The sequence below is a fragment of the Paramisgurnus dabryanus genome, chromosome 3, assembly GCF_030506205.2.
Source record: "Paramisgurnus dabryanus chromosome 3, PD_genome_1.1, whole genome shotgun sequence".
NCBI classification, from domain to species: domain Eukaryota; kingdom Metazoa; phylum Chordata; class Actinopteri; order Cypriniformes; family Cobitidae; genus Paramisgurnus; species Paramisgurnus dabryanus.
This window is the reverse complement of record NC_133339.1, coordinates 20,329,779-20,356,170: the sequence shown is the minus strand read 5'-3', so window position 1 is coordinate 20,356,170 and position 26,392 is coordinate 20,329,779. Positions and strand designations below refer to the sequence as shown.

General features: G+C 39.5%; 1 protein-coding gene and 2 long non-coding RNA genes across 3 annotated transcripts; 1 reads left to right on the top strand and 2 right to left on the bottom strand.

The window, feature by feature from the left end:
• Positions 1–468: 468 nt before the first annotated feature.
• On the top strand, positions 469–16,792 carry col1a1a (collagen, type I, alpha 1a). The gene is made up of 51 exons (XM_065252767.1): positions 469–681; positions 1,947–2,138; positions 2,503–2,522; positions 2,734–2,769; positions 3,435–3,527; positions 3,893–3,964; positions 4,288–4,332; positions 4,538–4,591; positions 4,966–5,019; positions 5,147–5,200; positions 5,289–5,342; positions 5,434–5,487; positions 5,576–5,620; positions 5,737–5,790; positions 6,065–6,109; positions 6,233–6,286; positions 6,707–6,805; positions 6,933–6,977; positions 7,122–7,220; positions 7,320–7,373; positions 7,553–7,660; positions 7,823–7,876; positions 7,979–8,077; positions 8,197–8,250; positions 8,614–8,712; positions 8,896–8,949; positions 9,034–9,087; positions 9,338–9,391; positions 9,486–9,539; positions 9,640–9,684; positions 9,801–9,899; positions 10,077–10,184; positions 10,517–10,624; positions 10,733–10,786; positions 10,899–10,952; positions 11,046–11,153; positions 11,384–11,437; positions 11,528–11,581; positions 11,733–11,894; positions 12,492–12,599; positions 12,685–12,792; positions 12,905–12,958; positions 13,081–13,188; positions 13,285–13,338; positions 13,434–13,541; positions 13,671–13,724; positions 13,883–13,990; positions 14,083–14,362; positions 14,460–14,650; positions 14,745–14,987; positions 15,321–16,792. Exons 1-51 carry the CDS (start codon positions 600–602, stop codon positions 15,465–15,467), a joined length of 4,344 nt encoding a protein of 1,447 aa, XP_065108839.1. The 5' UTR covers positions 469–599; the 3' UTR covers positions 15,468–16,792.
• Positions 16,793–18,842: 2,050 nt separating this feature from the next.
• LOC135733940 (uncharacterized) lies at positions 18,843–20,318 on the bottom strand. The gene is made up of 2 exons (XR_010527060.1): positions 20,051–20,318; positions 18,843–19,585 (listed from the first exon to the last, which is right to left on the bottom strand). It is a non-coding gene; the product is annotated as an uncharacterized lncRNA (long non-coding RNA).
• A 3,564-nt stretch (positions 20,319–23,882) lies between these two features.
• On the bottom strand, positions 23,883–26,391 carry LOC135733783 (uncharacterized). Its single transcript, XR_010527009.2, has 3 exons — positions 25,862–26,391; positions 24,828–25,538; positions 23,883–24,394 (listed from the first exon to the last, which is right to left on the bottom strand). It is a non-coding gene; the product is annotated as an uncharacterized lncRNA (long non-coding RNA).
• Between the last annotated feature and the right edge of the window lies 1 nt (position 26,392).

Sequence of the window (26,392 nt, the reverse complement as noted above, 5' to 3'; positions counted from 1 at the left end):
TTATTATCAGTCTTTAACTGATTTTTATCATGACGATAATAACTACAATTGTTTTTTTCTTCAATAAAACACCGATTTACGAAATCTTTAAATAATGGAAATAAATAAGAAATAAAATACATTTAGATAAAAACACGATGTCGTCCTCGTCTCCAGGATAATCGTGAAGAAATTCTTTAGTAGAGAAGTCTTGAAATAAGAAGTCCTGAGCTCTGCTCACAATACAGGTGGTCGCCTTGGCACACAACCCACAACCTGCCCAAAAGAAGTGTGGAGCGCAAACCCTCACCTTTTTATTAAGAGATCAGATTTCTTTAGATGTCGGGGTGAAAAAGTTTTGAAGACAGCCCCTCCGTCCGGTGAAGGAGGGACGCTATACTATTAAATGTGAACATGCTGGAGTTATCTGGTGCGCTCGGCGCCTCCCAGAAAGTTTGGGGTATAAAAGCCAGGCCCTGGAGTTCGTTTAGGCAGTAGGGAGTTTCTGCTGGGGTCTGAATTGGAGTCACTGAAGACCGGACCCTACCGTGTATGATTGGAGTCTAAAGGAAAAAAGAGCTTCCCTCGCCTCAAAGAGTCTACATGTCTAATATTTAGACATGTTCAGCTTTGTGGATATTCGGTTGGCGCTGTTGCTCAGCGCAACGGTGCTTTTGGCAAGAGGACAAGGCGAAGACGATCGTAAGTATAACTTTTCTAAAAGTTTCAAGCTTTGCTGGAGGCTGATGGTTGCAAAAGGGGTGAGGCGCCTTTGTGATGGAGAGACTGTGTGAGAATCACTAAACGCGTAAAATTGTACTATAGTTTGTGCTGTGCATTAAGTTTGCACGGTTTTTGCTCTGACATGGGAGAAAAACCTGGATGTGATTTAGACCCAATGGGCCTTTCCAAGCTCTGCATGCGCGAGCCTTTGGAAACAAGTTGGCACAGGTTTTCAGGCTCTCCTCCGTGCGCAATTTATTATCCTCAAGCTAGGTTTCAGCTTTCAGCTGCTAGAAGACAAAAGCAGATGGGGAACCTAGAATCAGGTATCTTATAATATATGATTTGGAACATAAATATTCAATGATAAAATGCAGATTTAAATGCAATTTATAACTTGGAGCAAATATTGGCCAGTTAAAAAAACGAAAGAAAAACACGTTTCTCGTTTTTTATCCGAATAGGATAGACATGATCGGAAAAAGTTTTCCCCAGCAAAAGGATGATCTCATTCTTGGACTGGTATTTGGAGCATCTTACATGTAAACTGGATAGTGAGGTCTGCTAACTGCATCAAAACAAAGCAACCTGATCTACTTAAAATTATAAAGAAAGCTGGAATAATTCAAAAGTTAAAATTAAATCCGTTTAACATTTACATTTTTCATACTTCCACTTCAACCAGTTTAAAGCGTTATTTTATCATGCAGTATAACAGCGCCACCCAGAGGTTTTCATACGCAACAACTGCACATTTAGACAATTGCCCCGAAAAGGTCCCCCATCCCTTTCCCTTTTTTTCTTTTATGATGATTGGAAACACATGCGGACTCTGCAGACTTTCCACTTAAGGAAAACGCTAGTCGGTGCCAAACCGACAGTTTTCTATTACTTTATAACGGACGGTCAGCTTCGGAGGACGTGGACATTTTTCCATAGACTTTTTTCCTGAATAATGGATTTTGGGCATACAAGCATGACGCCACCCAGAGTTCATGTTCAGACCAACACCTTTCAAGTATAAGTGCGTCACGACGGGGTCATTCTCACCCTGCTTGTTCCCACGCCCCTCAGGAAAAAAGTTTTATCAAACAAAATGCAACTGTCAACAGATTTAATACCAAATACAATGACGTAAAATAATTTTAATATCATCTGCTTGCATTAAAACAGACAACGTCTAAAACATATATATAACGTAACTCATACTTTCCTGCTTATGATCTTATTTGTTATTTTCGCAGGCACAGCTGGCAGCTGCACATTGGACGGCCAGGTCTACAATGACAGGGACGTCTGGAAACCCGAGCCATGTCAAATCTGCGTGTGCGACAGCGGCACTGTTATGTGCGACGAGGTGATCTGCGAGGATACGACTGACTGCGCCAACCCAGTGATTCCCCAAGACGAGTGCTGCCCCGTCTGCCCAGACGACGGTACGACGCCTTGATTCTCGAGCAGTTTTCTCTTGGAAACACAAGATCCACATTTCCCACTTTTAAAATTGTGTGGTGTCCTGGGATAATCATGGATCCACATCATTTTCTCCCTTTTTGGATGTTGTCCAGCTTTATGGCCAAATCTATGGATTATTTCATCACCCTGATCCTTTGGCCCAGTAGGCCTAAACCAGGGCCTAAATCTAACTGGGATAAACATCAGTCCTATATTGACAAACAGTATCATTGCTGATACTTTTATAAGTGGCGTTAAATGTTTTATCCTCAAAAGAGGAATACAAGTTTTTTTTTTAATAATGTTATGATATGGTTTTAATTTTTCTTTTTTTTACTTTTATAGATCAGGAACCCAATGTTGAGGTAAATGTTTATTTTCTTTGAAATAAGCTTTAATTACCCCAAATGAGTTATTACAATTAATTTTGAGTCACTAGTATATATTATATCAGTCAATATGCATTTACTATTAATTACCCCATACATAAGACTTACTTGAAAATAATTTAAACTAGTTAAAGGTATTTTTAAAATAAGCTTATAAACATGTTTGCATTTCCTATTCTTTTTTTAGGGACCTAGAGGTGTTCCTGGTGAGAAGGGTGACAGGGTAGGTTTAATTTTCTCTCTTTTGTAATGTACGCGTTTATTGCTTATCATGAATCAATGTTTTTGTTTACCTATTTATAAATCCTCATGTTTCAATCAATTTTAGTTCTGCACAGGCATTACAACTTACAGTATATGATTATTTAAAGTCATTTATATTTTAAAGTTTACCTGATCTCCAAATGCATTCAGTGTCAAGCCTTAGGTGTTGAAGTGATTTTGAGTTGTTTTGTTTGTACTGCTTTTGGTTGGTGTATTTTTGTCTTATTACACCACATAAACTCTCATATATCTAAAGACACAGAATGTGGCAGCACTGGTTATTTATTCATTAATAAATTACACTCTTGCAGTGTCTTTTTATCACAAAGATGTTAGCAAGCACATGCAGCTAATAGTTTACCATGTTAGGGTATTTACAGTGCAGTAACACTTATAATGAAACACAGGACGATTATCTAGCCTGCATTTCAAGCAAAGAAATGACAGAATGAACCCACCGTTTTCCCTAAATTACATTTGTACCAAGTTGGACTGATTTAGCAATGCTGTGCATGATGTTTAACTGTGAGGCCTTTATTGTGAACTGTACAAACCTGCATGTTACATAGCGTATCATCAGCAACATTCACTCAAATCATATTATTCCTTGTCTTTATGAAACAGGGTCCTGCTGGTCCTCCCGGCAATGATGGAATCCCCGGACAGCCCGGCCTTCCTGGGCCACCAGGCCCCCCTGGACCTCCTGGACTTGGTGGAGTACGTATCTCACCTAAAAAGTGAAAATATTAAACCTTTGTAACAGACAGTCAAATAAAGTAAAGAAACAACTTAGACGTGCCATCAGGATGGATTATAAACATCTGGGGTTTTTGTTCCCAATGTATTGGTTTAAGTACCAATTAAGTCAGGACCTCCTTACAGGTCACCTTTCAGCACCATTATAGTGGACAGCACCCTGGAAACAGAAGTGCATTGCTTGAGAAAAACTCAAGAAAGATTGTGCTTAAACTTGCTATTGTTCACTAAGACGAGCTGAAATCTCTTTTAAAGAAATGGTTTTAGCAACCTAAATAATCCAAGTCCAATACTGACAAGCTTTTTCTCTTTTGTTTCCTACACAGAACTTTTCTCCTCAGATGTCTGGTGGCTTTGATGAGAAATCCGGCGGTGGAATGTCTGTCCCAGGCCCCATGGTAAGCACACATGCATAAGCCCACATGCTCACCTGACCATATTCCTATTGAAACTGTATACATAAAATTACACATCCATGCAAGCACTCTGGCTGATGTAAAGATATTCCAATATGCAGATTTACTTGGAAGGTTTGCACATATTTTTTCTTGATGAAAGACAACATCAATTTAGCTGTCACGCTACAAACACCTGCTTATTATAATCTTACCAATTCATCAAACCATAACCAGACTTTGATCTTAAACAGCCTTCCTACTTGCAATTACACTTTCAGTTTGCAGGTGTACTGACTCTGCATCCCTTTTCTCTTTCTTTATAGGGACCCATGGGCCCCCGTGGACCCCCTGGACCTCCTGGAGCAGCTGTAAGTAACACTTATTTAAAACTTTACCATCATTACATGTTATATGCAAATAGTGAACAGTTATTTGTTGGAATTTTACTATTTTAAAAGAGACATAAATGTGTAACACACAACTGTAAAACACAAATCTAGAGTTTTCCTGCAATCCCATGTATCAATATTATAATATAATAAAGCATGTGTTTTCTTCTGTCAATCTCTACAGGGACCCCAAGGTTTTACTGGTCCCCCTGGTGAGCCTGGTGAGGCTGGTGCTGCTGTGAGTATATAAACATATTTTAATCGAATCAAATACACAATTTTTCCTCACATGCTGTAAGGCCCCAAAAGATAACCAAAAAAAAAAACCTCACATCACCTGCATTTTTGCCATAGCTGCTATTTTACTCCATAAGGTCAACAGGTGAATTATGAATCTTGACCATAGCTATCTAGAATGATGAATCAAAGTGTGGATATATATTATAACTAGGGCTACTGGATCAGCTAATTTAAATTTTAATAGATTTTAGTTTACTTTTTATTATTGGCTAATTCATACTGACACCACCACAATGTTAGACACATTTCTGCACATGCAAACACAAAAATACATTTTCTAACCTAACTTTAATGCTGATTTCTATATTTTAGGGTCCCATGGGTCCCCGTGGTCCTGCTGGCCCCCCTGGAAAGAACGGAGAAGATGTAAGTAAACCACACAAAGTATAAACAAAATATAAGGAAAGTTTTTGGCATTTTTTATGTTAAAAGGCCTTATAACTCTTATATAGCCTAACCCCTTCCTTTTTCCTCCTTCTCTGACTTTTTGTAGGGTGAATCTGGCAAACCTGGTCGCGCAGGTGAGCGTGGACCCACTGGCCCCCAGGTGAGTGTTGAGAGTCCTAGCATAACACAGTAAAATAACTTATGTCTTTTAAGTTTTAATATATTAAAACATATTGCTTACTACCTAGGGTGCTCGTGGATTCCCCGGAACCCCCGGACTTCCAGGCATCAAGGGACACAGAGTAAGTTCACCAGAAAATCTTTCCTGTAGTTTGATGATCCAGGACATCTATCCACATAAAATTAATCTTCATCCCTTCCTGTCTACCTCAGGGATTCAGTGGTCTAGATGGAGCTAAGGGAGATTCTGGCCCTGCCGGACCCAAGGTGAAATAAACATTTTGAATCACTATTACACTTTAACCTAAATGTCACATTCAGCAGACTAAACTAAACATACTGGTTTGCCTATTAGGGTGAATCTGGTGCCCCTGGTGAGAATGGAACTCCTGGTGCTATGGTAAGTAACAATTATTTCCACCTTTACATGCTATAGTTAAGGATGGCATTTATGCAGTCCTATCTTGAGATTAAGCTTCCATAGTTCTTTCTGACTTTTCAAACAATATTACACAGGGTCCTCGTGGTCTGCCTGGTGAGAGAGGTCGCCCTGGTGCTGCTGGTGCTGCCGTAAGTATAGTATATGTAAAAATGATATGAACATACTGTAAAGCCCTATATTTCAAGCTACAGACATGCTAACAACGTAAAAATATGTCCACTGTGCTTAATTGTATTTGGGTTGACACACTAAACTTTTAAAATAGTGATATTATCCCTGTAAAATACTAAGCACTGTATTTTGTGGTGTGCAGATTATCCCTTGAAATATTTATTTTAAAGTTGCTGTGATGTTGGTCTCTATTTTGGCTCCAAATAATTCCGGTTTCTCCCTTAATTTTAGGGTGCTCGTGGTAATGATGGTGCTGCTGGAGCTGCTGGTCCCCCTGTAAGTGACCATTTTTAAAATAAAAATCTTTTGAATAATCAATATAAAAATAGCAATAACAATACAATCAATGAACAAACGAAACACGACTCAACGTGGTTTGCTTTTCTTTCTACTTTTTAGGGCCCTACTGGCCCTGCTGGTCCCCCAGGATTCCCTGGTGGCCCCGGAGCTAAGGTAAAGAGTTTCCTTTCAGTTGTTTTCATCACAGAGATTTGAACTTCACACAATAAAGTAAGAGTACCACAAGATGGCACTATAGTTAAGTCATGAGAGCCAAATGCCAGCTGCTCTTGTCAATTAAGATTGTATCAAAAATGATGTGTCAATCATCTGGATTATGTAGGGTAACACTGACTGACCCATCCCTGGTCAATGTGTTAATAGGATAAATCTGACATCCTAGAATAACTTAGAATAAAAGTCATTTTAATTAATTAGGAGATTAAATTATACACATTAGAAATGAAGTAGACTACATCCATCTTGCACAATAAAGTTAAGCAAGCCTTGCTAAAAAAAAAATGACATAAACAACATTTAATACCAACTAGGTGTATCAACTCAAACCTCACTCTTCTTTTCTGCTTTCTCAAGGGAGAGGTTGGTCCTCAGGGAGCCCGTGGTGGAGAGGGACCCCAGGGAACCCGTGGTGAGCCTGGTAACCCTGGACCTGCTGGCCCTGCTGGACCCGCTGTGAGTGAATCTTTTTAAAGTATTGTTTTTTTTCCAAAAAGTTAAATCTAATTAGACGTATCTAAGAACATCTAGAGAAAATGTATAGTTCTGTCCTGACCCTTTTGTCCATTTGGTTTTTCTATAGGGTAACAATGGAGCTGATGGTGCCCCTGGTGCTAAGGGTGCTCCTGTAAGTATCGTTTTTATCAACAAATCTTAATTTTCTTACAGATCTTCTGTAGATGCACATATTATTTGTTTGTCGACTAAAACTGTTGCGTTAGCAATTAAACCCTAAAAATTAAAACGTGTTACTCTCTGCTGCCACCTGCAGGGTGCTTCTGGTATTGCTGGTGCTCCTGGTTTCCCTGGACCTCGTGGTCCTCCTGGACCTGCTGGAGCTTCTGGTGCCCCCGGCCCTAAGGGTAACACCGTAAGTGTCAATTTTTTTTATTTTGCACTTCTACTTTTGGATTCAAATTATTCTAGGCTTTTTGTCTACTTCTGTTTACCAGTTTGGTTTGGTTTGTAGGGTGAGGTTGGTGCCCCTGGTTCCAAAGGAGAGGCTGGTGCCAAAGGAGAGGCTGTAAGTATATTCTTTACATGGACTGGACTTTTAATCATTCAAATTTAGCAAAAATTTTCATAACTATCATAACACATACATGCTCCAAGACTTCATCCATCTCTCTAAGGACCAATATTTCCAGTTGCTTATATAACCATTGATACAATATCGTAATGGTTGTTTTATTATCTTTCCAGGGTGTTGCAGGAGTTCAGGGTCCCCCTGGCCCACCTGGTGAGGAGGGTAAGAGAGGACCCCGTGGTGAGCCCGGTGCTGCTGGTGCTCGTGGAGGCCCTGGAGAGCGTGTATGTACCCACATCAAATCTATTCAGATACTGTAGGACTGTGAACGCAGAGCTCTGTATAAATTTCATATATATATGCTGTTCCGACACATTCTAAGTATAAATAATTCAGAACCAGTGGCTGAGTAGCAATGATTACAACATTTGCATCTTTTTGTGCAGGGTGCCCCTGGTGCTCGTGGTTTCCCTGGTGCTGATGGAGGTGCAGGTCCTAAGGTAAGTTTTCAAAAGATCCAAAAAAAATCCATATAGCAAACTTCTTGTGTTCATGTTTTTAGCAGTTGTAAATTGTAACACTATCTTTGGTCTGTGTGACAGGGTGCCAATGGTGAGCGTGGAGGCCCTGGAGTTGCTGGACCTAAGGGTGCCACTGGAGAGCCTGGCCGCAACGGTGAACCTGGCATGCCAGGATCTAAGGTAAGAAATTTGGCATCTAAAAGAGTGCCATTTGTCATTGGTTACTGGTTGTATTGTTTGTGTGCCGGTGTCACTGAGCACTATGTAACTCCACCTCCCCTTCTTCTTGCCAATTGTAGGGTATGACTGGTAGCCCTGGCAGCCCTGGACCTGATGGCAAATTGGGACCTTCTGTAAGTTTCTTGTTCTTTAGACAATACTCCCAATACAGCAGCAAACCCTCCAACATATAGTATCATTACTGGACTGGTCTAAAATCCTTCCCGCTATTGTCTGCACCCCAATGTTTTGACCGCCTAGCTTGTTTTTGCCATTGTGATGGTAAGCAAAAATAGAGGTCACTGGGCAAGAAGCCCAAATCAGTATAAGCTATAATATGCTCCACATTCATTATATTCTCAAGCCTTAAATTAGAATGTCAAAGACAGTTCAGTTAAGGCTCACATACATCCCTCTACTACGACCACTACCTATGTTGAGATTTATCCAATGTGCATAAGCTTCTCATGCCTAAAGAGCTCATGCCTTTGTGACAGGGTCCTCCCGGACAAGATGGACGCCCTGGACCACCCGGCCCTGCTGGAGCAAGAGGACAGCCTGGTGTCATGGGATTCCCTGGACCCAAGGGTGCTGCTGTAAGTGCTCTCTTCACCTTTTCATTATTTTACTTCTGCAAGCTGATCTGTTAGGCTCCTAAATAAATTCTTAGCAGCTATATCCACTGGGACAAACCAAACTGTTAAAATATTTCATGTATTCTCAATAATTAGCCAAAATGTAGCCAACTTGATCTTGACTTTTATTTTGCCCCTGTACAGGGTGAGGGAGGCAAACCTGGTGAGAGGGGAGTGATGGGTGCCATTGGTGCCACTGTAAGTATTTCATATCACTTTTATCCTTTTGGTGTATTGTATTTTTGTCTAGGGCTTATCTTAATGTTTTTTGTTTGACTATAGGGTGCTCCTGGTAAAGATGGTGATGTTGGTGCCCCTGGTGCTCCTGGACCTGCTGTGAGTTGCACTTTCAGTGTTCCACAATACACCTGTCACATGGTTTCTAGTCATTTTAACATTGTGTAATTATTTAATGAAACCCTGCTAATCCCACTCAATGCAGCACAATGATTGCATCAAATGTCTAATGGTCATAAATAACAATTGGGTTAAAAAGAAATGAATCGATGAAGAAACATATCTATAAATATTCTGATCTTTCATTTTGGCTAAATTGGCTAAATGTTTTGTCCCATCTACTGGACAGGGGCCTGCTGGTGAGAGAGGTGAGCAAGGACCTGCTGGTGGACCTGGATTCCAGGTAAATGTGTTTCTTTCACTTATTTCATCTACTGAAAACACAAAGTATCTGCTGTGGACAACGGGATCATAATTCTCATGTCTTTACATCACAGGGTCTTCCAGGACCTCAGGGAGCAACTGGTGAATCTGGCAAGCCTGGTGAGCAGGTAAGTTCCCAGCCTTCGTGATGAAACAAAAATGCAGAATGCACTTTTCCTTAACATATATAGTGACACAATGCTAATTAGCCTTTTTGGCCTATTAAAGGGTGCCCCTGGAGAGGCTGGAGCTCCTGGACCTTCTGGATCCAGAGTAAGTATCTAAGCCATAATCACAAAATGGAATAGCCCCTATTATGACATCTTCTAAATCTGGGAATAGTTTGATGCCAAACTGATACTGATGGTATCTATCAACTTTTAACCCAGGGTGACAGAGGATTCCCTGGTGAACGTGGTGCACCTGGTCCTGCTGGTCCCGCTGGTGCCCGTGGTTCTCCTGGTTCATCTGGTAATGATGGTGCCAAGGTGAGTCTTACTGTACCTGTTCTGACACACCATTCTCAGATGCTTGGTGTAGGTAAAGCTTAACAGATACTGTAGCTAAGCCGCATCATCATATCTGTTGGACAAGGCTTCAATTGTACTATAGCAACCTGAATATCAGAGATTACATATCAAAGCTCATTTCTTTGCTTTTTTTAGGGTGATGCTGGTGCTCCAGGTGCTCCTGGTGCTCAGGGTCCTCCAGGACTTCAAGGCATGCCTGGTGATCGTGGTGCTGCTGGTCTGCCAGGTCTTAAGGGTGACAGAGTAAGTGCTAATGATAAACAACCACACTTCACCTACCCCAACTGGCCAACACTAAGCAGTATGAATAGGCCTAGACTACAGCACACCACATGGCATTACCTGGGGAAATGTACACTACTTGACCAGAACTCTAGTACAAATAAGCCCAGGTGTTAGACACCACCAAAGGCACAGTGAATTTTGAGATCACCTCCTGACAACGTATTTCCATGCCACCTATGTACTAATGCACAAAGATTATGAAACAAATGTGATTAAACAAACTGTAGGGGTGTTGGTGCACTTGCTTGGTGCAATGCTTGACAAACTTTGATGAAAAACTTTAACCCTAGGGTGACCAAGGTGCCAAGGGTGGTGATGGTGCCCCTGGTAAAGATGGCATCCGTGGTATGACTGGACCAATTGGACCTCCTGGACCTGCTGGATCTCCTGGTGACAAGGTAAATCTTTAAACTGGACTGCATACACCTGTTGTCATTTACGATTAATTCTTACAAAGTTGAAGAGACCGTTTAGTCATGTTTTCTATTATTTGTATCATAATCCAGGGAGAGGTTGGTGCTGCTGGACCTGTTGGACCTACTGGTGCACGTGGAGCACCTGTAAGTACAATCCTATAAGTAGTTTAGAGTAAATAGGGACATTAATTAATTTGATATGTACGGAGTTGTTTTACAGAAGTGTCCTGATTTTCTCATGTTTACTGTAATCTAGGGTGAGCGTGGTGAGGCTGGTGCCCCTGGACCTGCTGGATTTGCTGGACCTCCTGTGAGTAAAAACAAATAAACAGCATAGCTTTATAACATGTTTTAAAGATTGTAGGCCAGTTCATAGTTCAAACCTCTAATTTCTTTCCAACAGGGTGCAGATGGTCTGCCTGGTGCTAAGGGAGAGCCTGGTGACAATGGTGCTAAGGGTGATTCTGGTCCTCCAGGAGCTGCAGGAGCAACAGGTGCCCCTGGACCTCAGGTGTGATTATCTTCTATACCACCTCAGTTCAGGAACAACAGGGACAATTTTCTTAGACTTCTGCCAACTGCTAGTCCAGAACTGGTCATACAGTATAGCTCTCCTCAAGCAAAATCGTTTTTGCAAAATACAGTAATTTGATTTACAATATTTAATAAATCCACAATAATTCATGTCTTCATACTTGTGATGACTATTTTAAATGTATTTTAAAAAACTGATTTGTGCAGGGTCCTGTTGGTTCTACTGGACCCAAAGGTGCCCGTGGATCTGCTGGTCCCCCTGTGAGTATGGCTTAGTATTGATAGACATACTTACTACAGTTAAAAGTAATACCTTCTGCTATTTACTCATACTTTATATTTTATTTTAAGGGTGCTACTGGTTTCCCTGGTGCTGCTGGAAGAGTTGGACCTCCTGGCCCCGCTGTAAGAACAACTTCATCACTGATTAATATCAACTAGCATGTTCTTTTCAGACTGAATCTAGACTGTTCTCATTGGTTTTCAAACTGTGTGCTTCAAAGTAAGAATCCTCTTCCATATTGATTAATAACTTATTGATTATTTTTGGTCTTAGGGTAACGCTGGACCACCAGGACCTGCCGGTGCCCCTGGTAAGGAGGGACAGAAAGGTAACCGTGGTGAGACTGGACCTTCTGGTCGCACAGGAGAAGTTGGTCCTGCTGGACCACCTGGTGCCCCTGGTGAGAAAGGATCTCCTGGATCTGAGGGTCCCACTGTAAGTCTTTCATGCTGAACAGTAACATCTTTAATAACATCTTCTCAAGGCCAGTATATGTTGTACTGTATTTGCATATCCATACATTTTTTTAACACTGTGGAACTGAGATCAGGTCAGGGCCACAGCAGGACAATCTTGTTGACTGAAATATTTTGTTACTGTATACCCAAACCACACATGCTTCTTGGGTTTGAAGGCTCTGTCTTGGTCTTGTCTGACCACAAAATCTTTTCCCACATTTCAGCTGGCCCAGTATAATACTTTCTGGCAAACTTCATGCATGGTTCAAATGGCTTTTTAAGCAATGGTTTGTGTCACTCCCATAGAGGCTAGTGATAGGCAGAGCTTCCTATATGGTTTATAAACCTTCAAGTGATTAAGTTAAATGGAAGTCTTTTCTAGGTAGAAGGCATGATAAGGATAAAGCATAAGGTCATACAATACCTCTGTCAGATTATCTGTTCTTGTAGCTCGACTGGTTGAGCATTGCAATATGAAAGGTCATTGGTTTAATTTCCAGGCAATACACCACTGTTAAATGCACTTTAAGTTGCTTTGCATAGTGCTTAATATCTGTCATCGTTTTTCTTGCAGGGTCCTTCTGGTATCCCTGGACCTCAAGGTATTGGTGGCCAGCGTGGTATTGTTGGTCTTCCTGGACAAAGAGGCGAGCGTGGTTTCCCTGGTCTGAACGGCCCATCTGTGAGTGTCCTGTCATACAATCGGCCAGTGTTTATTTCCAAGGACATATCTAAGTTTGCTAAACCTTCTTCATCATGCCATCTAGGGAGAACCTGGCAAACAGGGACCTGGTGGCCCATCTGGTGAACGTGGACCTCCTGGACCTATGGGACCCCCTGGACTGGCTGGATCTCCTGGCGAGCCTGGTCGTGAGGTCAGAATATACACTTGTATATCATTCTTTGAACATTTAAGTGACCTATTGTAGGATTGTAGATCCTTCTGCCTTGCAGATATTTAACAAACAATGATTTGTCTTACATTAGGGTACCCCAGGTACTGAGGGATCTGCTGGACGTGATGGTGCTCCTGGCCCCAAGGTGATTATCTTTATGCCTCTTTAGGCACCTACTTTTAATATTAGACAATTTAGTTAAAGAAAGTATAAAACTGCATGGTCACTAGTTCTCAATTTACTAAACGCACTGTATCCTTATTACAGGGTGACCGTGGTGAGTCTGGCGCTGCTGGTGCTCCAGGTGCCCCTGGACCCCCTGGTGCTCCTGGACCCCTTGGGCCCGCTGGAAAGACTGGTGATCGTGGAGAGTCTGTAAGTGTCCCATCTTAAATAAAAAACTGCACTTTTTGACTTTTAATCAAAGCATAGCAGTACAGTAAGCTAAAACCATACATCTGTCCTTTCTAGGGTCCTGCTGGAGCTCCCGGTCCTGCTGGCCCTGCTGGTCCTCGTGGTCCTTCTGTAAGTCCTAACTTAAATCGCAAATACCTTTCCAGCCTGTTTTCTATGTGCTCAAAAGACCTTTCTGTAGACTGAGGTATAATCTTGTTGTGCAGGGACCCGCTGGAACACGTGGTGACAAAGGTGAGGCTGGTGAGGCTGGTGAGAGAGGCATGAAGGGACACAGAGGATTCACCGGAATGCAGGGACCCCCAGGACCTCCTGTAAGTACTTCCTTGTGACTCATAGGAAATTCTTCATAAACCTTCAAAACAATATCCACAAGCTGAGCAAAGTGTATGCTTATTGTCAGCTGAAGTTGAGTTTATATATATATATATGCATTTCTGTAGGGATCATCTGGAGAGCCTGGACCTGCTGGATCTTCTGGACCTGCTGGACCTAGAGTAAGTATTCTCACAAAACATAGAACCTTTACCAATTTTTACTGGTGTTATTTCTCTACTTTGATTCCGTAGTTAAGGCATAAACGTAGTATCCTATGTTAACAAAAGTTCTTGACAATAATATTGAGAGGATCTTTTTCTCTTTCTTTCTACAATAGGGACCTGCTGGATCTTCTGGTTCAAATGGTAAGGATGGCATGGCTGGACTTCCTGGACCCATTGGACCTCCTGGACCCCGTGGTCGCAATGGTGAAATTGGACCATCTGTGAGTGAATCTTTTCTCTTCTACACGGTTATGCACCAAGTTAGCCAAATGTACACTTTAACCCCCTATGTTTGATTAACCCTGTGGTTTAGGGACCCCCTGGACCTCCCGGACCTCCTGGACCTCCCGGACCCTCTGGAGGTGGATTCGACATGGGCTTCATTGCACAGCCACAGGAGAAGGCCCCTGATCCCTTCCGTCACTTCCGTGCCGATGATGCCAACGTGATGCGTGACCGTGACATTGAGATTGACACCACTCTGAAGTCCCTGAGCCAGCAGATTGAGAGCATTTTCAGCCCAGACGGCACACAGAAGAACCCTGCACGCACTTGCCGTGACCTGAAGATGTGCCACCCAGACTGGAAGAGCGGTATGCTACTAGCCACATCTATCTTTCTATGGTGCTTTGTTCACACTGAACCACATTACTATGCTAAATGTATTCCCGTTCCTACATTTCAACATAGGCGAGTACTGGATTGACCCCGACCAGGGATGCAACCAGGATGCCATCAAGGTCTACTGTAACATGGAAACTGGTGAGACCTGCGTCTATCCCACCGAGTCCAACATTCCCAAGAAGAGCTGGTACACAAGCAAGAACATCAAGGAGAAGAAACACGTCTGGTTCGGAGAGGCCATGACCGATGGCTTCCAGGTGAGGATATTTGTCAAGTATAGCAGAATTTCTCTTCATATGTCCATTTATTGTATTTGCTCATTTCCTGTGCTTCTTCTCTGAACCCCTACAGTTCGAGTATGGCAGCGAGGGCTCCAAGCCTGAGGATGTCAACATTCAGCTCACCTTCCTGCGTCTTATGTCCACCGAGGCTTCCCAGAACATCACATACCACTGCAAGAACAGTATTGCATACATGGACCAGGCCTCTGGTAACCTGAAGAAGGCTCTTCTTCTGCAGGGATCCAACGAGATCGAGATCAGAGCAGAGGGCAATAGCCGCTTCACATACAGCGTCACCGAAGATGGTTGCACGGTACGAAAGGCTTTTATTTCTGTTGTCTCTTATGTGACCATAACAATATCACAGCAGTACACACGACAATAGCATATGGTTCAGTAAACGTTACTCCGTGTTTTTAACTCTGTACTATATGTATGTGATTAAGTTTGTGGGAATATGAGAATTTATATAAAATCAATTGCAAGAAAATCAAGAATACAAGTTAATATAAGCATTACCTTATCGTATCTACAAATGTAAATTATAAAAATGGGAAAATTGGAAAAGATTGGATTTAATAAAGAATGTTCATATGTTGATATAGCAACATTATGCTAATGTTATCTTTCTGTTGCTTTTTTGCAGTCGCACACTGGTGCATGGGGCAAGACAGTCATCGACTACAAAACATCAAAAACATCCCGTCTGCCTATTATTGACATCGCCCCTATGGACGTTGGTGCACCTAATCAGGAATTTGGCATTGAAGTTGGCCCAGTCTGCTTCTTGTAAAAAGAAATCTGGACTTGAGATTGTTTGTGTGCGTGTGTGTTTTTTCTAGCAATCATCTCTCTAAAATCTTTTCTATGCATTAAAAATTCAAACCCTAGAATTCAAATTGGCTGTCCAGATGGTCCACTTGCTTAGACCTGCGCTTCAGAAGACAGTGGTTGTGTGTTGTCAGGCTTTTTTCTTTGGACCACTATACTGTCACCACCAACGCTGAGGATACTTTAGAAGACTCATTTGTTTCACTGGCAACAAGAAAATAATATATACCTATAAAGTGTAAAATCCCCCTGGAGTTAAAAAGAAACATCACTGATCCACGTGACTTTTTTCAACCACTGCGGAAGGACAATGAAAGAGCAAAACCAAATGCTTTGTACCATGTTCAGGTGTTAAATAAATATGTAAAATGACATTTAAGCGTCTTTGTGTTATGCCCATTAGGACCACCGGGTGCCGAATGCCAACTCTATTTTTAATAGTCACACAAAGTACAGCTAGTAGAAACATGGGGTTCAACTTTGTTTTGATGTCTTATGGCTACCTCAAAAACGAAACCTACAATTCCCAGTGTTGACCAATACCAGGTCAGGATTTTACAGAAGAATGGATTAAAGAGCAAGTGACAGCTAAAGGTGCTATTTTCCTCATGAGGTCCTGTTAGCAGTGAACTAGAGTTTTGCTTTATTTTATAAAGCAATGTATTTTTCGTCGCTTTGCTCACAGGGCCTTTGGTGCTAAAAGAAATGCCTAGCATCTTGCTGCCCAGTTGTAACAGATGCATCCTTTCTGAAGTGTATATGCTACGAGCCAAAAGAAGCAATACTGTAGCTGTGATGCACGCAGTCTTTTCAAGTGTAGAATAAGCAGGTGGAGTCTGTTTTTGTTTTCCCCAATAGCTTTTTGACACTTTTTGGTTGTTGTCTTTTGGTTTCTTTACGAACTATCCCCCCAATGTTGTCCAATTGCTTCCAGCTACATCCCCACTTCCTTCCCAAAATTCTGTAATAAGGATTTGATTTGTTTTTACCCAGGGTTAAAAAAGGCAATAAAGTAGAAAAGTCCTAATATAATGAGAGAAGCAGACACACCATAGGGGGATTAAAACAAGAGGATCTGTACCTATTTTGTATATGTATAATAATTTGATGAGATGTTTTTAATTATTTTGAATGCTGAAATAAAGCATGTTAAGTGGTCGACCTTAAGTTTGTCAGAAGTGATCTTGACTCGTCCCTGACTGCCCAATGGACTTGAATGAAGCACATCTTGCACCTGTTACAGTTGTTTTGACTAAAAGGAAGATTAAAGAAAATCTAAGAAACGTTTGTCGTTGGTACTGTTTGGTCATTTTGATTTTTGCTAAAGCACTTTCTCGTTGAGCAATCTCTAACCAAATTATGGAAATCCTTGCAGACAATAAAAGCTAGTAAATGCTTTTTGATGTAATTTGCAGTAGTAGTAGTACTAACCTGAATCGTACTTCTGTCAGGGAAAAACATCACTTTCTCAGAAAATGGTTAATAATCCACAAGTAATCCAATGGTTCATTTTTGAGATTTCCGCACGACTTAGCCCTCAGGTCGAAGCCCCAAACGCCACATCTGTCCTTGTAATCCTTGATGTCGCATTCCTTAGCAGACAAAAACTTTAAATCTGATCTTGAGATCTCTGAAGTACACTTAGCATTTTAAAAGTAATTTATAACATCTCAAAAACGTTTCAGGAGGTTAAATTCAGTGTGTGTGAGGAACCTTTCTTTGCTCAAATGCGCAGTGGAATGATGAAGGTGGTCGGTGGTGAAGGTGGTACCGCTGCAGGACACAACAGGGTCATTGTATCGTAGGTATGGGGAGTCTTCCGTTGCATGGGGGGCGTTGAATATCCGAACTGCCTTCGCTTTCACTGCGAAAAGCCAAAGCTATTGAGGGCAGGGGGAAACTGTACTAGCGTAGCAAATGTAAAACAACCTGCTTTTAGATACTGAATGTACAAACCCAAGACTGTTTTTATAGTTTGTCGTGGCCATTGGATGTTACTCTACTTTTTATTTATAACTCATTACATTTCAAATCTGTATATTGAAAGTGGAAATTTACCATTTTTATACAATTACGTCATTTATACAGGGATATTAAGTGGACTATGGACATTTGATGCTACTGCTTAAATTAAGCCATCGTTTACTGTATATCTGGATAGAAGGGAATAAACAGAAAAAAATGTGGTATCATTCGCTTTCTTTAATCTGGAGGACTGCAGCGCAGAGTATCCCCTCTACTGGCTCAAGTAATGTATTAGGAAATATTTACTTTTACATACTAACAATGTAAAAGTGTTTTACAAATGGGCGTGGCTTATTAGTGTTATGCCATAGTCCCACTCGATTGTAAAATTCTTAGCTATCATAATTTTATTACAATTCTGTAGTTACATTTTACTAACAAATACCTTTGTGAAATACCCAGCATATCAGACCGTACTGCCTGACATTAGGCTCGTTCGACTTCATGTTGCGCTGCAAGAAACGACAGGCGGATGACGTCAAAGTACAGCGAGAACTATTCACCTTATTCCGCCACGCCCCTTTTCAATTCTTCGCTCTTCCGCATTTTGTCAACTGACTTCCGCTGCTAATATGGCACAGTGCATTCGGGAGCTAGTTTGGTGGTTAAAAGATTGTTTGTAGTTCACTGTAACTTTAGCTAAATGACAAATATCGCAACTGCTGTAAATGTTTTGAATTAGGAGCACGGAGAAAACTTGATACGACGCTCGGATAGTCTTATAATGTCCCATCAATCGTCTCGTGTTTAGACGATATGAAGCGGCCGCGGCAAGTAACCTATTGGACATATTTTATTACCTCGTCGTGTCAGAAGGAGTTGATGGAGCAGAATTATTAAAGTAATTATGCTTACCAATATTTACACAGTGATTTCGTCTTTTTTAAAGCAAATGTGCACCTTAGCCAGTCCAATATCTATTTCGTTTTTATGTGGTAATGTACCATGATAGAATTCATTTGCAAACTTGCCAACACTATTCCTTCAAATCAGGAGACTTAAATCCTTTTAAGTGGAATCTACAAAGCTCACATATGGTTTAAGAAATTCCTTACAGATAATATCTGATCACACTGTAAAGGTTTATATAACTGCATGACAGGTAACATCTGATCACATTGTAAAGATTTAATATAACTGCACAATATCTGATCACATTGTAAAGGTTTAATATAAATGCACAACATCTGATCACATTGTAAAGGTTTAATATAAATGCACAACATCTGATCACATTGTAAAGGTTTAATATAACTGCATGGCAGGTAATATCTGATCACATTATAAAGGTTTAATATAAATGCACAACAGATCACATTGTAAATGTTTAATATCACTGCATGACATCTGATAACAAACTGTATGAAGGTTTAATGTAACTTTACAACAGGTAAAATCAGGTCAAATTGTAAAGGTTTATAAAAATAACTATGGACTAAGAAACAACTAACTTTTCAGCAAGACCACCCTGCAATGAATTAAGACACAGCTTTATCAGAGTCATCAGGAGCTGATCCCAAGTGTTTATCTGGAAGCTGTTGGTGTATGTACTGGTGACGTGCTTAGCGACTGAATGTAATGCATGCAATATCAACCCTGTGTAAAGCTGACAAAGATGGTTGTTTCTCAGCAGAGATATGTACATTTGTGCCAGCTCAACACATGAAGCAGAAGCATTGAAGCAGTTTCTCGGACAGGGTTTACAGGACTAGGCCTTAATTATATTAGGACATTTTAGTTTTTACAAACAAACCACATCTTGTGACAAAACAATGGCACTCATATATGTTGAGGTATGTCAGTACAAGGCGTTTTAAAATTATTGTAGCTCAAATAAGCATTTTAGCCTGGGACCAGCATAAGCCCTGTCCGGTGAACTGCAAGGTTGTTTTCCCATATCAGATGTAGGTTGCTTCAGGTTGAGTTGTGATTTTAAAGTGTAGTTGTGTTCAGAGACGGATTGATCCTCCCATTGTGTTTCTGCATCACAGTTTAGGAACACGTTGATTGTATCATCCTCACAGTTGTCCATTGCATCACTAAACATCAATGCATCTGTGAAAATAATATAACCATAAAGATTTTTATGTTAGTATTTAAAAGAAACTTGCATCATGAGAATTAATTTATAAATGACATCCATACTTAAACAGAACAGTGTGTGAGAGAGAGATGCATTAAGAAGAGACAGTAAAGTTATACACACAACCTCTAACTTCAGTGTTAAATAATACGTCGTTCAATAGGTCATTTTCATCAATATCTGAATGAGAAATTAACTGACCTCCTAGCATCTGAAGTCTACGTAACTTGTATGAATCACGTGAGCTACTGTAAGAATGTAATGTACTATAATATATTGCTGTCTTATCTTAAATATAAAAATACAGGTGGGCAATGAAAATCATTCAAAATAATTGCATTTTATAAACTAACGTTACTGATCTTAAGTTTATTCGTAGAACGGACATCACAAATCTAACGTTAGGCGAAAGAGCACATTAAGCTAAGATAGCTTACCTGAAACTGACCCCCTTTTCAACACCCGGCGTGGTTTAAAGTTACCGGAACATCGTAGTCGAACCATTACTTGGGATTAGGGTGTTCCTCAGTCGGCTCCCCGTCCATTAAAATTGGTAAGAAACAAACATAAAAGCGCTTGAGTGAGCTTTTTAAGTTTAACGCGTCGCCTTCAGCCACTGCCTCAGCTGCTCATCATATGCACCCGGAAGTACGTTGACAAAATGAGCGCAATGGCGCCGCCCTTGTTGTCGTGGAAAATAAGGTGAATACTATGGAGAAGTTTAATTTCGACTCGCTCTCAGGTACTTTGAGGTCATCCGCCTGTCAGTCCTTGCGGCGCCACATGACGTTAAACAAAACTTATCCTTGACATCCTTGGCGGCTGCTTGCTCTACCAATATATCCGCTAGGTGGCTACTGGTTTTTGCTTGTTTTGAGCAGTCTATGGTTTTGAGGTAATACTAATTATTTCTAAAGACAAGTGAAGTAAACTTCTATCAGTATTTCTAAATTGTGCACAGGTATGGAGCAAACGCCTTATGGACGTTGTTTGGTGAAGCGCCCTGATGAGAATGTTTCAAAATACAGGTTTGATCTTATATTGTATATGTTATGTTTTCTTAATGTTATGAAACGTTTCACTGTTCATCGCTGAATCTTGTTTTTATCGTAAAACAGTGAAATTGTTTTGATTGACTGGTATTGATTGATTTATTAATTGCATATTTTAATAAGTAACTTAAAATATGCAGTAGGGTATGGAATTATATTTGTGTCAAATTAAATGAACGCAACTTTTGCAAAAACAAACAAAAATATACATTGATAAAAGAAAAAAACATTCTGAAAATAAAAACAATCATCTAACTAGCAAAAAAATTTACATCATCTTTAAATAAACTGCATTCTTTGTTTATGGTTTTCTAAGTTTCACTTTCACTTAACATAGTTTTGAATGTGCTGCAAATGTTTTCGTTTTCGCTTTTCAAGTTTTCGTTTGCGCTTCGCAAATTTACGTTCTCCATTTTGACACAAACCTCTCGTGAGGGGCGGGCTTAACAGCGGTTCGCTCTTATTGGCTTGTGAGATTTTGATTGACAGCTCATTGAACCGGAACCCCGGAACAGAAGGTGGCGGTAGTGCACCAATAAGCTGAATGCCAACCGCAGTTAAAAATAACAAGAAGAAGAATATCGGACGCTGTTTTTCAGCGGAGCTGCAAGTAGTCTAAACAAACGCTAATAAGAGTATATTAAAGAACATTAATGATAAAACACGGATAATTTACACATCAGCAGAAGAATAACAATAGGTCAAGATGAGTAATCGGGAGGCTCACGGTCCGGAGCATCAACACCATCCTCCTCAGCCGGACAATCGAGGCAGCCTGAGGTAAGTTTGTAATATAACCATCAAAATAAATAAATAATCCCACTGCAAGTTTTATTTATGTGCTGCTGGAGAGGTTTTTGCTGTTAGCCTTGCACAGGGTGGCCAGCTTCAAAATTTCAGGGTTCTAATGTTAACCTTGTAAACTTGCGGTTTTCTAAAGCAACAATTAGTTACAAACAAGTTATACATTTTAAAGTATTTGTGTTTAATGATTATTGTGCTATATGTAGTGATGTCATTAAATGCTTATTGTTTATTTTACTGCCCTAGACGGCGATACTCAGGACGAGGCAGCACTTTCTGTCCCACGGGTGATGCAGTGGTTGACAGGCACCTGCTTCTGTCAGAGAAAAACGCCTTCCAAATAACTGAGTTTGATCACACATGCATGCACCGAAGGCCAAGCAAATGAATTTAAAGAAAGAATGGAAACAGCAGTGCAACATGATGCTTACTTTTACAGTGTCGGTTGAAATGAACTCAAATGTCTAGACAAAATGTTTCTCCCAATAGTAATGTCTTTTTTTATCATTTATAGATGCTGTTTAACAGTTGTTAATGATTTTACATGCATCTGAATGGTTTACAGAGTCTTAAAGGGATAGTTCACACAAAAATGAAAATTCTGTTATCATTTACTCAGCCTCATGTTGTTGTAAACCTGTTTAAGTTTCTTTATTCTGCTGAGAAGATATTTTGATAAATGATGGAAAGCACACAGGAGAGTGTACCCATTAACGTCTAAGGTACAAATAAAATCTAAGGAAGTCAATGGGTACAGTCTCATGTGTGCTAACCATCATTTATTAAAATGTCTTCTTTTTCTAAAATGTCTTGTGTTCAGCAGAATAAAGAAACAATATGGAGATGGGATGAGGATGACAAAAACCACTTGTGATTGTGATACATGGTTTAAAAAGTCTTAAATATTTTTGTTACAAAAAAGTTATTTCTGAAATTAAATGGTTGAATGGTTTAAAGTGATTTTCCTATGATTTATTACACAACAGAAAATGGAAGACAGTAAATTTTCTATGTCGTGATGTTTAACCTCTTCAACCCTGAGGACCCTGTCCCGGGTCCAGAATTTCGTATTTTGACTTAATATAAAAGATTCTTTTAATCTTTAATGCTCCGTCATGGACCCCAGTAACACATATGAGATACTGTTTGAAAGCTTAGAGTCTCTACTTTCTGCAGATATGCATCACTTTGACATATCTTTTACTGTAAGAAAGTTATTTACACTTAATTTACACTATCACCCCCCCAATATTTTTTGATATCATATAATATTCACATATTTCATATTTTTCAAAAATGACAAACATGGGCAAGTCTTATATCAAATGAAAGCTCTCACTCTCAGAAATAAGGCTACATCATTATTTTTGTTCTAATATCAACACATATCCAACAATCATCGAATGAATAATAAGGTAAAAAATGGTCTTTTGTAAACATATGTGAAACTTGAGTGTGGACTGCCTCAGATAGCACATATAGCCACAAATGATACACCATCTTTTATTTTAGGTCCTACTCTAAACAATGAGTCCATTCACAGCATTTTCTTTGGTTGTTTGCATAATTAATCCCTAGCTTTTTATTATATGTGCAAAACAAAAAATTAATATTTTTATGAAAAATGTATTTCCGCACCCTTCAGTAAAATAAGAATATCTTTTGAATGCGACATGCTAAAGAGTTCATTCTTTTTTTGGGTGTTTACTGTCTGCTGCTGCTAACAACCAGAACTGTCTGCAGTCTGCTAGAGCACACAGAACCAGAGTTATACACTATCAAAGACAGTGTTTACAACATAAAAAATAAAATTTGGTGTTTCATCATATGAAAAACAACATAAATAACAATATTTGTCACAAACAGCAGCTTTTTATGTAACTTCAAAGGGTTTTCTTTAAAATGATATAAAGAAATTGCATTTATTCCACTGTATGTGGTTATGGGAGCACTTCAAATGTTTTTTGGCAGAAATTGTACACCATAAGCGTATTATTCCTCCCATCAGTTGGAGTAAAATAACTTTTGCATAGATTATGATAGAGAAAAAATTCCTTTTTCCTCTGTAAGCTGACAATAGCTGGAATCAAACAAAACTGTCTGCAGGGACCTGAGATACTCAGGGCCAGAGTTATATACTTTCAAATAAAAACTTTAGAAAAAAAACATAAAAAGCGCCTATTTATTTTTGTGTTTATTAGAGGCCTGACATCACATACAACCATGTTTAGCACTTTCAACAGTGTTTTATGTAATTTCAAAGGGTTTCCTGTAAAATGATACCAAACTTTTGTATGTAAACCTCTGCATGTGGGTATGGGAAGCTTTTGAAATTGGGTAGGCCAAATCCAGGCAAAAATCCCCAAAATAGCTTCAGGGTGGAAGAAGTTAAACACACAAACAGAAAGCAGTTTCTAACCTAATCATCCATATGCCGATATATAACATGAATGTCTTGCATTTGTCCTTCATGTTTAGCTGCGTTGACTCTCAGATATGTAAAGCACAGGCTGACAGACGCATTGAGAAGGCATGATATATAAAGATAAATTACCAGCACAACGTTATAAAGTGTTGGCATGAATAACCCTGCAGATGCATATGAATCTGAACACAATAAGAGGGGAAGCCCAGCAGTCAGAGATGTGTCTCCATTGTGATTACAGGTGGGAAATAGTTTTAAAGAAAAAGTACATCTGTGAACCAACTTCTGCATCTTTCAAACCTGAAAATGACTTTTACAATTTAAATGGAGCACAGTCTTTGGATGACATCAAGTGTCTGTTGGTATAACTCCTAGACATTCAATGGTGATATCAAAGGCTTTTGGTCTGACAAAGGACAATAGATCTCTGGCACCACGACCACACCATCATCCTCTGTGACAATGTCAACAATTTCCTCTTGAAAAAGTTGTTCCACCATCTGAAAAAGAAACAAGGTGTTATAATGCTAGCAAAATTTAGTTTGATACATTTCTAAGGACACATAATTACATAATGCCAAAGTAACTATATGCAAGTACATGAATGTCAAGATTAAAATCCTTTATGATATTCCAATCTCATGTAACATAGGCCCTATTTACACATGGCATTGGATGAGTCTTGAGACCACATTTGCTTTAAGGGGAAGGGGACAGCACACTACTTACTATGATAATGAGTAATGACTTTGCAAAAAAAGTGTGGGGGGAAGGATGTATTATTACAGTGTTTTTGTTGTTTATTAATAGTTTAATGTCATGCCACCTACCCAGCTAGAATTATGAATAAAAATAAAAGATGAAAAATTAAACATTAATTCTTGATAAATATTCTAAAATTAAATCTGGTCTTTCAAAATAGGTGCAGTTCACCTGCCGAATCAAGCACTGTCTCTTCTTCCATTGCAGTTCTTCATAGTACAAGAGACGGCCGACCAAACATCACACCATAGAGGCTCAATTCTAAAAAAAAAAGAAGAGAGAAGTATGGTCAAATCGTAGCTTATTAAAAAAATTTTGTCCATAGTAAATCATCATGTGAAGTATTATGGAAACCAAATTAGTGGCATTTCAACATTAAGGGCAGGTAGGCTGAATACCACCAGATGTGGTGCAGATATGCACCTAAATAAGACAATTCTGTCATCATTTACTCACCATCAAGTCGTTTCAAACCCTTAAGACTTTTGTTCATCTTCTGAACACAAGTAAAGATCTTTAAAATGTTATCTTTTCAAAGAGAGCTTTCTGTCCCACCAGTAACAGCAAACATGACTACCACTTTCAAGGCTTCATTTTAACCTTATGTACCACGGTGCTCTTGTAAACGTGCATTAAAGATTAATTGATTTGAATTAAAATTGATTTAAACTTAACATACGCTGCAAAATATGTTCTCACACTTGTTTTTGTAGGAATAGCTAACATGAATTCTATGCTGAACTTGTTACATTTCAAATATTATAAAAACATCAACTAAAAACACCTAAAAATATACCAAAGCCCCTTTAAAGTGGTATTTTATATATAGAGAACAACATGAACTGGTTCAGTGCCTACCTGGAGAAATGACAATCTTTGGTCCTGATAAATAATATAAAAAGAAAAGCCGAATTAGGCTAAAATCTTACATTTGTTTTTGTATGGACAATAACAAAGATAGAATTGTTTTCCTAACCACAATTAAAGAAAGATCATTATCTTCGCGTTTCACATATCCATTGTAAGCCTAACATATGTGCCAAAGTAAACTATGGAACAAATAGTCTGTTACGTAACGATCTTTGCTCTGCTTTTGAGAAACGCAATACTATTTATATACAGTTTAACACAACTGTTGCAGTCTTCACATTAATAAAACTTGCAGTGGGATTATTTATTTATATTGATAGTTATTACAAACTTACCTCAGGTTGCCTCGATTGTCCGGCTGAGGAGGATGGTGTTGATGCTCCGGACCGTGAGCCTCCCGATTACTCATCTTGACCTATTGTTATTCTTCTGCTGATGTGTAAATTATCCGTGTTTTATCATTAATGTTCTTTAATATACTCTTATTAGCGTTTGTTTAGACTACTTGCAGCTCCGCTGAAAAACAGCGTCAGATATTCTTCTTCTTGTTATTTTTAACAGCGGTTGGCATTCAGCTTATTGGTGCACTACTGCCACCATCTGTTCCGGGGTTCCGGTTCAATGAGCTGTCAATCAAAATATCACAAGCCAATAAGAGCGAACCGCTGTTAAGCCCGCCCCTCACGAGAGGTTTGTGTCAAAATGGAGAACGTAAATTTGCGAAGCGCAAACGAAAACTTGAAAAGCGAAAACGAAAACATTTGCAGCACATTCAAAACTATGTTAAGTGAAAGTGAAACTTAGAAAACCATAAACAAAGAATGCAGTTTATTTAAAGATGATGTAAATTTTTTTGCTAGTTAGAT

Bases quoted from the DNA above. Each gene is read 5' to 3' on its own strand.
- col1a1a (XM_065252767.1), top strand. From the start codon at position 600: ATGTTCAGCTTTGTGGATATTCGGTTGGCGCTGTTGCTCAGCGCAACG. The intron at 7,221-7,319 runs GTAAGTGTCAAT...TTTGGTTTGTAG, and splicing joins CCGGCCCTAAGGGTAACACC to GGTGAGGTTGGTGCCCCTGG. The intron at 9,088-9,337 runs GTGAGTTGCACT...TCTACTGGACAG, and splicing joins CTGGTGCTCCTGGACCTGCT to GGGCCTGCTGGTGAGAGAGG.